Source organism: Oncorhynchus nerka, linkage group LG4, assembly GCF_034236695.1.
Source record: "Oncorhynchus nerka isolate Pitt River linkage group LG4, Oner_Uvic_2.0, whole genome shotgun sequence".
NCBI lineage: Eukaryota > Metazoa > Chordata > Actinopteri > Salmoniformes > Salmonidae > Oncorhynchus > Oncorhynchus nerka.
Genome location: NC_088399.1, coordinates 71,728,935 through 71,744,617, shown reverse-complemented (window position 1 = coordinate 71,744,617; position 15,683 = coordinate 71,728,935). Strand labels below are relative to the sequence as shown.

At 41.7% G+C, this 15,683-nt stretch overlaps 1 protein-coding gene across 1 annotated transcript in view; it reads left to right on the top strand.

The window, feature by feature from the left end:
* LOC115128545 (receptor-type tyrosine-protein phosphatase U-like) overlaps nt 1–15,683 on the top strand; it is a 285,266-nt gene that overhangs the window by 259,343 nt on the left and 10,240 nt on the right. Inside the window, exons 21-24 of the mRNA XM_065017796.1 lie at nt 13,417–13,514; nt 13,806–13,922; nt 14,236–14,390; nt 15,160–15,295. Coding sequence (XP_064873868.1) covers nt 13,417–13,514; nt 13,806–13,922; nt 14,236–14,390; nt 15,160–15,295 — 506 coding nt within the window. The remainder of the gene's footprint in view (nt 1–13,416; nt 13,515–13,805; nt 13,923–14,235; nt 14,391–15,159; nt 15,296–15,683) is intronic.

The following is a 15,683-nucleotide window of genomic DNA, read 5'->3' as shown; positions in this document are numbered from 1 at the left end:
GTATCCGGGAGCGTAATCATAGCCTCAAGTGCATTACCATAACGCAACATTTCCTATTCATGAAAATCGCAAATGAAATGAAGTAAATATATTAAAACACAAGCTTACTTAGCCTTTTGTTAACAACACTGTCATCTCAGATTTTCAAAATATGCGTTACAGCCAACGCTAGACAAGCATTTGTGTAAGTTTAGCAAGGCATAATGCTATGCTAGGCTGTGCTGGCAGCAGGCAACATTTTCACAAAAATAAGAGACTTTCACTCAGGAGACTCCCAGTTAGATAGCAAATGTTCCTTTTTTCCAAAAATAATATTTTTGTAGGCGAAAAACGTCACGTTTGTTCATCCTGCTTGGCTGAGAAATCGACAGAAAAATACTTAAACTATAATGCATTAGCATAACGCAACTTTTTCTATTCATGAAAATCGCAAATGAAATGAAATAAATATATTGTCTCACAAGCTTAGCCTTTTGTTAACAACACTGTCATCTCAGATTTTCAAAATATCCTTTTCAACCATAGCTACACAAGCATTTGTGTAAGAGTATTGATAGCTAGCATAGCATTAAGCCTAGCATTCAGCAGGCAACATTTTCACAAAAACAAGAAAAGCATTCAAATAAAAATAATTTACCTTTGAAGAACTTCGGATGTTTTCAATGAGGAGACTCTCAGTTAGATAGCAAATGTTCAGTTTTTCCAAAAATATTATTTGTGTAGGAGAAATCGCTCCGTTTTGTTCATCACGTTTGGCTAAGAAAAAAAAACGAAAATTGAGTCATTACAACGCCAAACTTTTTTCCAAATTAACTCCATAATATCGACAGAAACATGGCAAACGTTGTTTAGAATCCTCAAGGTGTTTTTCACATATCTATTCGATGATAAATCATTCGTGGCAGTTTGGTTTCTCCTCTGAACCAATTGGAAAAATGCACGCAGCTGGAGATTACGCAATAATTTCGACGGAGGACACCAAGCGGGCAGCTGGTAAATGTAGTCTCTTATGGTCAATCTTCCAATGATATGCCTACAAATATGTCACAATGCTGCAGACACCTTGGGGAAACGACAGAAAGTGTAGGCTCATTCCTGGCGCATTCACAGCCATATAAGGAGACATTGGAACACAGCGCATTCAAAATCTGGCGCACTTCCTGTATGAAATTTCATCTTGGTTTCGCCTGTAGCATTAGTTCTGTGGCACTCACAGACAATATCTTTGCAGTTTTGGAAACGTCAGAGTGTTTTCTTTCCAAAGCTGTCAATTATATGCATAGTCGAGGATCTTTTCGTGACAAGATATCTTGTTTAAAACGGGAACATTTTTCATCCCAAAATTTTTATAGCGCCCCCTAATGCATACCTGGTTAAAGTACAAAAGGAAAAATAAGTAAACACAATTATGGGTTGTATTTACAAAAGTGTTTGTTCTTCACTGGTTGCCCTTTTCTTGTGGCAACAGGTCACAAATATTGCTGCTGTGATGGCACACTGTGGTATTTCATCCAGTAGATATGGGAGTTTATCAAAATTGGGTTTCTTTTCAAATTCTTTGTGGATCTGTGTAATCTGAGGGATATGTGTCTCTAATATGGTCATACATTGGGCAGGAGGCTAGGAAGTGCAGCTCAGTTTCCACTTCATTTTGTGTGCAGTGTGCATATAGCCTGTCTTCTCTTGAGAGCCAGGTCTGCCGACGGCGGCCTTTCTCAATAGCAAGGCAAAGCTATTGATTATGTACATAGTCAAAGCTATCCCCAAGTTTGGGTCAGTCACAGTGGTCAGGTATTCTGCCACTGTGTACTCTCTGTTTTAGGGCCAAATAGCATTCTAGTTTGCTCTGATTTTTTGTTCATTCTTTCCAATGTGTCAAGTAATTATCTTTTTGTTTTCTCATGATTTGTTTGCGTCTAATTGTGTTGCTGTCCTGGGGCTCTGTGGGGTCTGTTTGTGTTTGTGAACAGAGCCCCAGGACCAGCTTGTTTAGGGGATTCTTCTCTAGGTTCATCAGCTTCCTTTTATGTGGTTGTAGAATGTAACGGCTCTTTTCTGGATATTTATCATTAGCGGGTAACAGCCTAATTCTGCTCTCCATGCATTATTTGGTGTTTTACATTGTACACTGAGGATATTTTTGCAGAATTCTGCATGCAGTCTCAATTTGGTGTCTGTGCCATTTTGTGAATTCTTGGTTGGTGAGCAGACCCCAGACCTCACAACTATAAAGAGCAATGGGTTCTGTAACTGATTCAGGAATTTTTAGACAGATCCTAATTGGTATGTTGAATTTTATGTTCCTTTTGATGGCATCGAAGGCCCTTCTTGCCTTGTCTCTCAGATTGTTCACAGCTTTGTGGAAGTTACCTGTGGTGATGATGTTTAGGTCAAGGTATGAATCGTTTTTTTTGTGCTCTAGAGCAACGATGTCTAAAGGGAATTTGTATTTGTGGTCCTGGCGACTGGACCTTTTTTGGAACACCATTATTTTGGTCTTACTGAGATCTACTGTCAGTGCACAGGTCTGGCTGAAGCTGTGTAGAAGATCTAGGTGCTGCTGTAAGCCCACCTTGGTTGGCGACAGAAGCACCAGATAATCAGCAAACAGTCGACATTTGACTTCAGATTCTAGTAAAGTTAGGCCAGTTGCTGCAGATTGTTCTAGTGCCCTCGCCAATTCATTGATATCCACTACCGGTTAAAAGTTTTAGAACACCTACTCATTCAAGGGTTTTTCTAGATTTGTACTATTTTCTACCTTGTGGAATAATAGTGAAGACATCACAACTATGAAATTACACATATGGAATTATGTAGTAACTAAAAAACAAATCAAATTATATTTTATATTTGAGATTTTTCAAATACCCCCCCTTTGCCTTGATGACAGCTTTGCACACCAGCTTCATGAAGTAGTCACCTGGAATGAATTTCAATTAACAGGTGTGCCTTGTTAAGTTAGTTTGTGGAATTTCTTTCCTTCTTAATGCGGTGAGCCAATCAGTTATGTTGTGACAAGGTAGGGGTGGTATACAGAAGATATACCTATTTTTGGTAAAAGACCAAGTCCATATTATGGCAAGAACAGCTCAAATAGGAAAAGAGAAACGACAGTCCATCATTACTTTATGACATGAAGGTCAGTCAATACGGAACATTTCAACTTTGAATGTTTCTTCAAGTGCAGTCACAAATACCATAAAGTGCTATGATGAAACTGACTCTCACGAGGACCGCCACAGGATTGGAAGACCCAGAGTTACCTCTGCTGCAGAGGATAAGTTTATTAGAGTTACCAGCCTCCGAAATTGCAGCCCAAATAAATACTTCAAGTAACAAACACATCTCAACATCAACTCTTCAGAGGAGACTGTGTGAATCAGGTCTTCATGGTCGAATTGCTTCAAAGAAACCACTACTAAAGGACACCAATATGAAGAAGAGACTTGCTTGGGCCAAGAAACACGAGCAATGGACATTAGACCGGTGGAATATGTCCTTTGGTCTGGAGTTCAAATTTGAGATTTTTGGTTCCAACCGCTGTGTCTTTGTGAGACGTGGTGTGGGTGAACGAAGGATCTCCACAGGTGTATTTCCCACCATAAAGCATGGAGGAGGAGGTGTTATGGTGTGGGGGTGCTTTGCTGGTGACGCTGATTTATTTAGAATTCAAGGCACACTTAACCAGCATGGCTACCACAGCATTCTGCAGCAATACGCCATCCCATCTGGTTAGAGCCTGTAAGTAAGCATTTCACTGTAAGGTCTACACCTGTTGAATTCGGCGCACATGACAAATAAACTTTGATTTGATTTGAAACCCTCATGCCAAATTGAGTAAAAGGCTTTTTTGAAATCAACAAAGCATGAGAAGACTTTGCCTTTGCTTTGGTTTGTTTGTTTGTCAATTAGGGTGTGCAGAGTGAATGTGTGGTCTGTCGTACAATAATTTGGTAGAAAGCCAATTTGGCATTCATTTTTCTGTCCCGCTGTGATGTCGAAGTGGTCAGGGTCTGGGGCGGACTGGTGTCAAGACGTTTTTTGGGAGCTGAGGTGGGCTGTTCTGCTGGCTTCTCTGCGGAGGTGGCCACCTCTCTAATGGCTTGTTCTCTGTCATACACCATCCCCCTCACCCTCTCCTCCAGCAGTCTGATCCTCTCTTCTCGTGCTCTGTTCTTCTCCTGCTTCACCTCTTTCTACTGTAGATGTTGTCTAACTACAATCCAGAGTGCAGATACAGTTGAAGTCGGAAATTTACATACACTTAGGTTGGAGTCATTAAATCTAATTTTTCAAACACTCCACAAATGTCTTGTTAACAAACTATAGTTTTGGCAAGTCGGTTAGGACATCTACTTTGTGCATGACACAAGTAATTTTTCCATCAATTGTTTACAGACAGATTATTTCACTTATTATTCACTGTATCACAATTCCAGTGGGTCAGAAGTTGACATACACCAAGTTGACTGTGCCTTTAAACAGCTTGGGAAATTCCAGTCATGGCTTTAGAAGCTTCTGATGACATAATTTGAGTCAATTGTAGGTGTACCTGTGGATGTATTTCAAGGCCTACCTTAAAATTCAGCGACTCTTTGCATGACATCATGGGAAAATCAAAAGAAATCAGCCAAGACCCCAGATTTTTTATTGTAGACCTCCACAAGTCTGCTTCATCATTGGGAGCAACTTTCAAACATCTGAAGGTACCATGTTCATCCCTACGAAGAATAGTACGCAAGTATAAACACCATGGGACCATGCTACCGTCATACAGCTCAGGAAGGAGACACGTTCTGTCTCCTAGAGATGAACGTACTTTGGTGCGAAAAGTGCAAATCAATCCCAGAACAACAACTAATGACATTGTGAAGATGCTGGAGGAAACAGGTACAAAAGTATCTATGTCCACAGTAAAATGAGTCCTATATCGACATAACCTGAAAGGCCCATCAGCAAGGAAGAAGTCACTGCTCCAAAACCGCCATAAAAAATCCAGACTAATGTTTGCAACTGCACATGGGGACAAAGATCGTACTTTTTGGAGAAGTGTCCTCTGGTCTGATGAAACAAAATAAAACTGTTTGGCCATAATAACCATTGTTATGTTTGGAGGAAAAAGGGGGCGCTTGCAAGCCGAAGAACACCATCCCAACCGTGAAGCATTGGGGTGGCAGCATCGTGTTGTGTGGGTGCTTTGCATCATTCCCCAATGGGAATGTGATGAAAGAAATAAAAGCTGAAATACATCATTCTCTCTACTATTATTCTGACATTTCACATTCTTAAAATACAGTGGTGAACCTAACTGACCTAAAACAAGGAGTTTTTACGAGGATTAAATGTCAGGAATTATGAAAACTGAGATTAAATGTATTTGGCTAAGGTGTATGTAAACTTCCGACTCTCTCCCCCTCCAGCTCTCCAGGTCTAGTTAAGGGGGTGTTGTTGTGCTGGACTGTTGTCTGGGTCTGTGCTGACTGGAATGTAATCACCTGCTGTTCCAGATCCACCTGCCTTACCTCCAGCTGGGTAAATGTATCCTTAATTTCAATGAGGGAGTGGTATTCTGTGCTGGAAGGCTGACTTTCCACTTGGGGTTGCTCATCTGTGGGGTTATATAATGAAGAGATCCGGTCTGATCCGCTCTGGGTAGGGGTATCTTTCTCATGGGAGAGCTTCTCCCGCTGAGCTATTTCTTTGATTACGTGAAAGTCCAGCTGAAACTGTTTGCGGTTGTCCTGTACCAATACTGTTCCAGGCTTACAAAGATTTATATTAGATGACTCAGAGTCCTCGTTGTCTAGTATCCTGAGGGGTAGTGTGTTAATATAGCACAGTACCATGCCAGGGGATGGTCTGTGTGGAAGATAAGGTTGCTTTTGTTCCCATTTTTATAATAGTCATCAAGAAGTGTCTCTTGATTTTCCATAAGGAGCTTAATTTTGTACTCTTTTCGTGTCTTATTATTCTTTACATACACAGGGTAGTGTATTTGTATTACCTCTGAACAGCAGGAGGGAGCTTCTAAGGCCTCTCCATTTGGTTGGTACTCTCCTGCCATTGCTGGGCTCAAGGGCTTTGACACCTTTCGCTTCACACGTTAGTGCTGATTGAAGTTGTATCTCTTTGTCCGAGCAAGGTTGGTAACCTTACCATCAGTCCTTATTAAGTAAAATATTTCATTGTAATGTGATTTTCTTCTTGGCGTTTGAAAGTCCAAAATTGCTTCAGACTAAGCATTACTCACTCAGTTCCAGGTTTGATGGTGTTTTCAGGTTTCTATTTGTTTGACAGAGCATTTGCTGTATAGTTTGGGAATAATAATCCTTGGGTGTAGGAAGCATTCCAGGGAATTCCAGGTAATTCCGTCCAAAATCAGGTTGTAGGTTTGGAGTTTTGATTTGGATTATGTTGTTTCGGGTAGCACCTTGTATATGTCCTACCAAAAAATCCAAGTTTGTCTAACTCTTAATGAATCTATTAATTTTTTTAAAACATGCAGAAAAATGGGTGAGCTCATATTCTCTCTCTCTCTGTTATTTATATATATATTTATAAATATATATATACAGTCGTGGCCAAAAGTTTTGAGAATGACACAAATATTAATTTTCACAAAGTCTTCTGCCTCAGTTTGTATGATGGCAATTTGTATATACTCCAGAATGTTATGAAGAATGATTAGAACAATTGCAATTAATTGCAAATTTCCTCTTTGCCATGCAAATGAACTGAATCCCCCCCAAAAAACATTTTCACTGCATTTCAGCCCTGCCATAAAAGGACCAGCTGACATCATGTCAGTGATTCTCTCGTTAACACAGGTGTGAGTGTTGACGAGGACAAGGCTGGATATCACTCTGTCATGCTGATTGAGTTCGAATAACAGACTGGAAGCTTCAAAAGGAGGATGGTGCTTGGAATCATTGTTCTTCCTCTGTCAATCATGGTTACCTGCAAGGAAACACGTGCCGTCATCATTGCTTTGCACAAAAAGGGCTTTACAGGCAAGGATATTGCTGCCAGTAAGATTGCACCTAAATCAACCATTTATCGGTGCACCTGCACGCACAGTGAGGCAAAGACTTTTGGACAATGTCCTGGTGTCAAGAAGGGCAGCAAAGAAGCCACTTCTTCCAGGAAAAACTTCAGGGACAGACTGATATTCTGCAAAAGGTAGGGATTGGACTGATGAGGACTGGGTTAAAGTCATCCGGAAAAAAGCTTGTCTGGAGAAGACAAGGTGAGAGCCACCATCAGTCCTGTGTCATGCCAACAGTAAAGCATCCTGAGACTATCCATGTGTGTGGTTGCTTCTCAGCCAAGGGAGTGGGCTCACTCACAATTTTGCCTAAGAAAACAGCCATGTATAAATAATGGTACCAACACATCCATCCAGGAACAGTTTTGTGATAAACAAGGCCTTTTCCAGCATGATGGAGCACCTTGCCATAAGGCAAAAGTGATAACTAAGTGGCTCGGGGAACAAAACATTGATATTTTGGGTCCATGGACAGGAAACTCCCCAGACCGTAATCCCATTGAGAACTTGTGGTCAATCCTCAAGAGGAGAGTGGACAAACAAAACCCCACAAATTCTGACAAACTCCAAGCATTGATTATGCAAGAATGGGTTGCCATCAGCCAGGATGTGGCCCAGAAGTTAATTGACAGCATGCCAGGGCGGAACGCAGAGGTCTGCAAATATTGACTCTTTGCATCAACTTCATGTAATTGTCAATAAAAGCCTGACACTTATGAAATGCTTGTAATTATACTTCAGTATGCCATAGTAACATCTGACAAAAATATCTAAAGACACTGAAGCAGCAAACTTTGTGGAAATACATACAGTGCATTCGGAAAATATTCAGACTCCTTGACTTTTTCCACATTTTGTTATTTTGCTGCCTTATTCTATATTGTATTAAAACATTTTTTTGTCATCAATCTACACACAATACCCCATAATGACAAAGCGATGTTTGCAAATGTATTAAAAATAAAATACAGAAATGTCTTATTTACATAAGTATTCAGACCCTTTGCTATGAGGCTCGAAATTGAGCTCAGGTGTATCCAGGACAGGTCTCCAGGACAATGTCCTTGAATGGCCCAGCTAGAGCATGGAACCCAGTCAAACATCTTCCGCTAATCCCGTTCCGCTAGCGGAACCTCCCCCCCGCAACAGCCAGTGAAAGTGCAGGGCGCCAAATTCAAAACAACAAAAATCTCATAATTAAAAATTCTCAAGCATACAAGTATTTTACACCATTGCTTTCTCCGTAAAGTTTTTTTAAATCTGACACAGCGGTTGCATTAAGGAGAAGTTTATCTAAAGTTCCATGAGCCACATCAAATTACAGAAACACTCATAATAAACATTGATAAAGATACGACTATTATTAATTATACATGGAACTTTAGATAAACTTCTCCTTACTGCAACTGCTGTGTCAGATTTTTTAAAAACTTTACGGAGAAAGCAAACCATGCAATAATCTGAGTACAGCCTTTAGAGAACAAAGCAGCCAAAAAGATACCCGCCATATTGGGTAGTCAACATTACTGAGAAATAGCGTTTTAAATATTCACTTACCTTTGATGATCTTCATCAGAATGCACTCCCAGGAATCCCAGTTCCACCATAAATGTTTGATTTGTTCGATAATGTCCATCAGTTATGTCCAAATATCTCCTTTTGTTAGGGCGTTTGGTAAACAACTCCAAAAGCGCGTTCAGGTCGCGCCGAGTTCGGGCGAAAAGTTCAAAAAGTTTGGTTACAGCCCGTAGAAATATGCCAAACTAAGTATGGACTCAATCTTTAGGATGTTTTTAACATAAAACTTAATGTTCCAACCGGACAATTCCTTTGTCTGTACAAATGAAGTGGAACGTAGCTACCTTTCACGTGAGCGTGCCAGACGGAGGCTGTGGCACTCTGCCAGACCACTCAGTCAAAGAGCTCTTATGAGCCCCTCCTTTAGAGTAGAATCCTCAAAACAGGTTCTAAATACGGTTGACATCTAGTGGAAGCCTTGGGAAGTGAACATTACCAATATCCCACTATACCTTCAATAGGAAATGAGTTGAAAATCGACCAACCTCAGATTTCCCACTTCCTGGTTGGATTTTTTCTCAGGTTTTTGCCTGCTATATGAGTTCTGTTATACTCACAGACATCATTCAAACAGTTTTTGAAACTTCAGAGTGTTTTCTATCCAAATATACTAATAATATGCATATCCTAGCTTTTATGGCTTTGTAGCAGGCCGTTTACTCCGGGCATGCTTTTCATACGGACGTGAAAATACTGCCCCCTACCCCAAAGAAGTTAAGAATGGTGGAGGCCACTGTGTTCTTGGGGGCCTTCAATGCTGCAGACAATGCTGCTTGGTTTTTGCTCTGACATTCACTGTCAATTGTGGGACCTTATATAGACTGATGTGTGCATTAGCAAATCATGTTCAATCAATTGAATTTACCACAGGTGGAATCCAATCAAGTTGTAGAAACATCTCAAGGATGATCAATGGAAACAAGTTGCACCTGAGCTCAATTTAGATTTTTAGCAAAGGGTCTGAATACGTATGTAAATAAGTTTTTTCTGTTATTTATTTTTAATACATATGCAAACATTTCTAAAAACTGTTTTCGCTTTGTTATTATCAGGTATTGTGTGTAGATTGCTGAGGATTTTTTATTCAATCCATTTTAGAATAAGGCTGTAATGTAACAAAATGTGGAAAAAGTCAAGGGGTCTGAGTACTTTCCAAAGGCACTTAAAACAAGGGGGGATGTCAGGGATGTCCAACCCTTGTCCTAGAGAGCTAGACTCCTTCAGGCTTCCGCTAGACTCCTTCAGGCAACCCTAATCTCTCTCTGTCTCTTCTCTCTCTCGTCTGTCTCACACTCACTGGCTGGTCATGACATCATGACCTGTGTCTGGGTAGATTGTTCTACAACCTGAACCCCACTTTTCTCTACAGTTAGTCACATGTAGCTGTATATAGGCCTACTGATTCTGTTACAGCACAGTAGCTGTATCTCTCTGTGAATTCTCTGTCTCTCCTCCCCCCAGTCTGTGGATAGTTCTCCTTCTCCCTGAAGTCTGTAACTAGAACATGGATTCCCCAAACACCCCATCATACACACACACACACACACACACACACACACACACACACACACACACACACACACACACACACACACACACACACACACACACACACACACACACACACACACGCACATGCACACACACACACCAACACACATGTATAAATGTGATTCTTTCTTAGCTCTGATCTTAGTTTAGTATGTGTCTTTCCCTTTTTCTTTTTGGTCCCAATTCCCACAAGGACATTTTCAGATTACTTCTAAAACCTCTCTTTCTCTCACCCTCTCCTCTCTTTCTATCTCTCTCACGCTCACTTCTACAGTATACACACACTTATGCATACATATTATATTACATAGCCACTGGACAATGTAGCTCTGTAACTGAGGCAGACTGAATACATTTTAGAATTCATGGTAAAAAAGCCAGCGAGCCAGATGAGATTGAAGGTTGATCTAACACCGTGTGTATAGATGTATATATGTATACTTGTGTGTTGGCACTAGGCAGGTGCCTGGAGTTGAAACTGGTGTCCAAGGATGAGATGTTGGAGGCAGTGGAGGAGAGTTTCTCTGAAGCCCTGTGTCCACACAGCAACATTACGCTGAGCATATAGATTTGCCCTGGGAGGACCCACCCATATCTGTCACTCCTATGGCAGCCGTGGCCCTCTGGCCTTTTTGGCCTTCTGCCCCTCTGGCCCTCAGTGAGGAGTGCTGCTGAAAATGGAACAAAATGTTGTCATATTAATAATACAGAGACTCCACGTGGGTGATTGGTGCTAGGCATCTCAAGTAGGATCGATCTACTGTTAAGGTAGGAACACTGCACTCAACCACTGCTAGTAGCAGAGGGAGCAAAACTCATCCCTGACAGTTAAGGTAGGAACACTGCACTCAACCACTGCTAGTAGCAGGGGGAACAAAACTCATCCCTGACAGTTAGTCTGTGCCCTTAAGATCCCTATTCTTAAAGACAGCCAAGGTTTTCCTCTCCTCTCTTCTCTCTGTTGTACCCAACAGCCTTCACAACAGAGCCTTGTAGGATGCAGGGTCTGCCCTGGGGCTACATCAGCAGCTATCACACTGTTCAAATGTTAAGACAAACTGTGAAATAAACTGCAGAAACAACAACCCCCTTGGGTTTCTATGCTAACTACAGCAGTCTCTGGAAACATATTGAATGAATGCACTGTGGGTTCAGAGTAGGGCTGGGCGGTATTCCGTATTTGACAATATACCGGTATTAATGCACGTACAGGTTGGGTTTTAACTTTACCTTCTATAACTGTATTTGAATGTTTAGTTTGTTATATGTGATACGCCGTGTGTAACTCCCATTTTTATAGTCTACTCCGCTACTTGAGTCATCTCTCTCTGCTCTCTCTCTCCCTCTCTCTGTGCCACTTTCCACACAGACCTAGCTCTGCCCCCTGTCACTCAAAGAGTGCATTTGTTGTTCCTTGACCACGAGACACTTGCGTTCAGTCTGCATGGTCAATGCAGCAGATGCAACAATGTTGATGACAACGATGCTGTTTTCACTTTCCTTCTCAAATCAAATCAAATTGTATTGGTCACATGCACATGGTTAGCAGATATTATTGCGAGTGTAGCGAAATGCTTGCGCTTCTAGTTCCGACTATGCAGCAATATCTAACATGTAATCTAACAATTCCACAGAAACTACATAATACACAAAAAATCTAAGTGAAGTAATGGAGTAAGAATATCTACATATAAATATATGGATGCGCAATGGCAGAGTGGCATAGGCAAGATGCAATAGATGGTATAAAATACTGTATGTACATATGAGATGAGTAATAAGTCATTCTTAATATAAATCCACTAGTGTTCTATAATTACATTATTAGTTTGTGTTTCTTACATCTGCAAATGGCTAGTTTGTCTTTTCTTCGCAAGTTGAGCCTAAATCATCTTAGCCGCTAATGCCAATTGCTAGTTAGCTGGCTAGCTAGCTAATAAATGTACTGAGTAAGAGCAAACGTAACTAGATATACAGCCTGATAATACCAGTGATGGTGTAGACCTAAATCAGTATGTTGTTTGTGCAAGAGTATCTTCTAAATCAATGAGGAATATGCGAAGCATGAATATGTTTGCTACATGAAGTAGCTAAGAGAACATTAAATGTAGCCAAAGATTATAGGGTCCCTTAAGAAACACTTATCAACACGTTGGTTCCTTCAGTGTCACAATAACTCATTTTCACAATAACTCATTTTCAACACTGCGTTCAAGTGCCCACTAATATATTCTAACTATAGAATGAGAATAATCATTCTATTTCCATGATTCCAACAGTTCACCAAAGTGTTTTTATCTAAATCGCAAGTCAAATCACAAATGCGATTTTTTGTTAAATATAAGGCCTAGATTATTAGTCCATATCATGCAACCCTATGCTGCAGAATGGAATTTATCTCAAATGAGTGCAGGAAATGCAGAAACATATTTTGGGTTGAATTGAACAGTGTAAAACAGTCAGAATGGAGAAAGACCCACAAACTACTCATAAAGCAAATGTTGAACTTTTATTATTCATGAAAAAAAAGCCATGGTATTTGTTCACCCTCACATTATTCTACCAGGGGTATGACATAGAGGCGTGTGATATAATCAAACTCACAGTATAATGAAATCAATGAAACTGCTATCATGTCCAGTGGGAATGAGATTTCTGAGATTTGTGTGATTGAGTTGAGCCTCAATGGAAAAATTCGATGTTGATGACGTTTGTTGTTTGCACAACAGCTGTGGATTTGTGGGTGTATTGAAATGACAGTCTTCCAGCAGATGCTAGGAGAGCAGAGAGGGGAACGAGAGGAGTGGAGAGCCATGGTTCATTAAATGATACTGTTACTCTTGTCTCTGGCATGGATTCTACAGGCCCGACCCTGATGGTTATTGCTATTATTTATCCTGACTTCTGATCCTATTTCTCCTCCCTCTATCCCTGCTTTTTATACTCCACCTCCCCCTCCCCTTCCTCCTACTCCACCTCCTCTCCCTTCTCTTCTTGTCCTGTCCTCGTCCTCCTCCACCTTCCTCCTCCTCATCCACCTCCTCTCCTCCTCTCCTTGTCCTGTCCTCATCCTCCTCTACCCCCCTCCACCTCCTTTTGTCTTCCCTCTTCCTCCTGTCATCCTCCTCCCCCTTCTCCACCCATTGTCCTCTCCTCTTCCTCCTCATACTTTCCTGCCTTCTTCCCTCCTCCTCCACCTTCTCCTCTCCTCGTCCTCCCCCTCCTCTCCTCCCCCTCAGGTCCCAAGCAGGAGATGATCTATGACTTCTGGAGGATGGTGTGGCAGGAGAATTGCTTCAGTATTGTCATGATCACTAAACTGGTGGAGGTGGGCAGGGTAGGTTACTCTTCCTTTTGGTTCTTTTGAAAGCCCACTCTTTACATAGGCCTATAGAAATAAAATAGCTATGTATTATAAGTCTACAACCCAGTGAGCAAAACTGGTTTAAATGACAACCAGATTACATCCATGAAGTCGTCCACCTTTTCTCACTGAAAACAGGAAGGTTAGAAGAATGTCATGGGCTACTGTATTGTATTGATTTTGCTCTTGAATGTTTGTTTAAAGTGTAACCGACTGTAGACCCTGATTTAAGGTCCAAATGTTCTGTGTGTTGTGTGTGTTCAGATGAAGTGCTGTAAGTATTGGCCCGAGGACAGTGAACTCTATGGAGACATCAAGATCACACTGCTGAAGACCGAAACACTGGCCGAGTACACCGTCCGCACCTTTGCTATGGAACGGGTGAGCGAATAGTCAAAGTCCTTCTGTCTAACAAATTATACATCATTTGAAAATGCATTGGTTCCTGGGATCACATCCAATTTGAGAGTGTTTTGTTTACTCCATTTCTTCAGCCAGGCAGTTTATTGAGAACACAGCCTTTATAGAGGCATTGATATCGAACAAATAATTAATCATTTTAATGTTAATTGGTCCTTGGAGTTATTCCTCATGTTTAAATAAAGATGTCTTAATACATGTCCTACTGTGCCAACTTTATGTGTCTGTCTGTTGATCATGATATTGATTAGACCCTCTGTGTTCTCCCCTCCAGAGGGGCTACCCAGCGAAACACGAGGTATGTCAGTTCCACTTCACCTCCTGGCCAGAGCATGGTGTTCCCTACCACGCCACAGGCCTGCTGGCCTTCCTACGCCGGGTCAAGGCCTCCACACCCCCCGATGCTGGGCCCGTGGTCGTCCACTGCAGGTAACGGACCATCTTACATCACATCCTGTCTGAATGAAGCAGTGTTGCATAAAAAAGTCTTAGACTCTCTTTATTTTATAGTTATTGACTTGGGTGTAGCTTAGCCTATATAGATCTCTCGCTCCTGACCTTATGTCCTGACCCCTTCCCCTTATTGACCCCTGACCTCTCTCCTCTATGTGTCAGTATGGGAGCAGGCAGAACAGGCTGCTACATCGTACTGGACGTCATGCTGGATCTGGCCTCTAACCTCTTACCCCTGACCTCTCTCCTCTATGTGTCAGTATGGGAGCAGGCAGAACAGGCTGCTACATCGTACTGGACGTCATGCTGGATCTGGCCTCTAACCTCTTACCCCTGACCTCTCTCCTCTATGTGTCAGTATGGGAGCAGGCAGAACAGGCTGCTACATCGTACTGGACGTCATGCTGGATCTGGCCTCTAACCTCCCTGACCTCTCTCCTCTATGTGTCAGTATGGGATCAGGCAGAACAGGCTGCTACATCGTACTGGACGTCATGCTGGATATGGCCTCTAACCTCTTACCCCTGACCTCTCTCCTCTATGTGTCAGTATGGGAGCAGGCAGAACAGGCTGCTACATCGTACTGGACGTCATGCTGGATCTGGCCTCTAACCTCTTACCCCTGACCTCTCTCCTCTATGTGTCAGTATGGGAGCAGGCAGAACAGGCTGCTTCATCGTACTGGACGTCATGCTGGATCTGGCCTCTAACCTCTTACCCCTGACCTCTCTCCTCTATGTGTCAGTATGGGAGCAGGCAGAACAGGCTGCTACATCGTACTGGACGTCATGCTGGATATGGCAGAGTGTGAGGGAGTGGTGGACATCTACAACTGTGTCAAGACCCTCTGCTCCAGACGCATCAACATGATACAGACAGAGGTAAGAATATATTCTATACGTCAGGTTTGCCCAATCCTTCCCTAGAGAGCCACTCTCTAGCAGGTTTTCCTTCCAATCCTAATCTAACACATGTATTATCTGATTAGTTTCAGGTATGTTAGCACAGGGGTTGAAGCAAACGCCTGCATAAACATAGCCCCAGAGGAGGAGGGCTGACCTCCTCCGCTGTATATGGTATACTATATAATGGTATTATATCAACCAGGAATCCATCAGGAAATGAGATTATGATGATGTATGATGTAACCTGGGGAGAGATGTGATCAAATAAAATATGTATCCTCATTAATGCTTTTAAATTTAGGTCACTGAGATTCTTTGTACTCCAAGATGTCAAATGAAATGTACAAACAAATTGCATTGAATA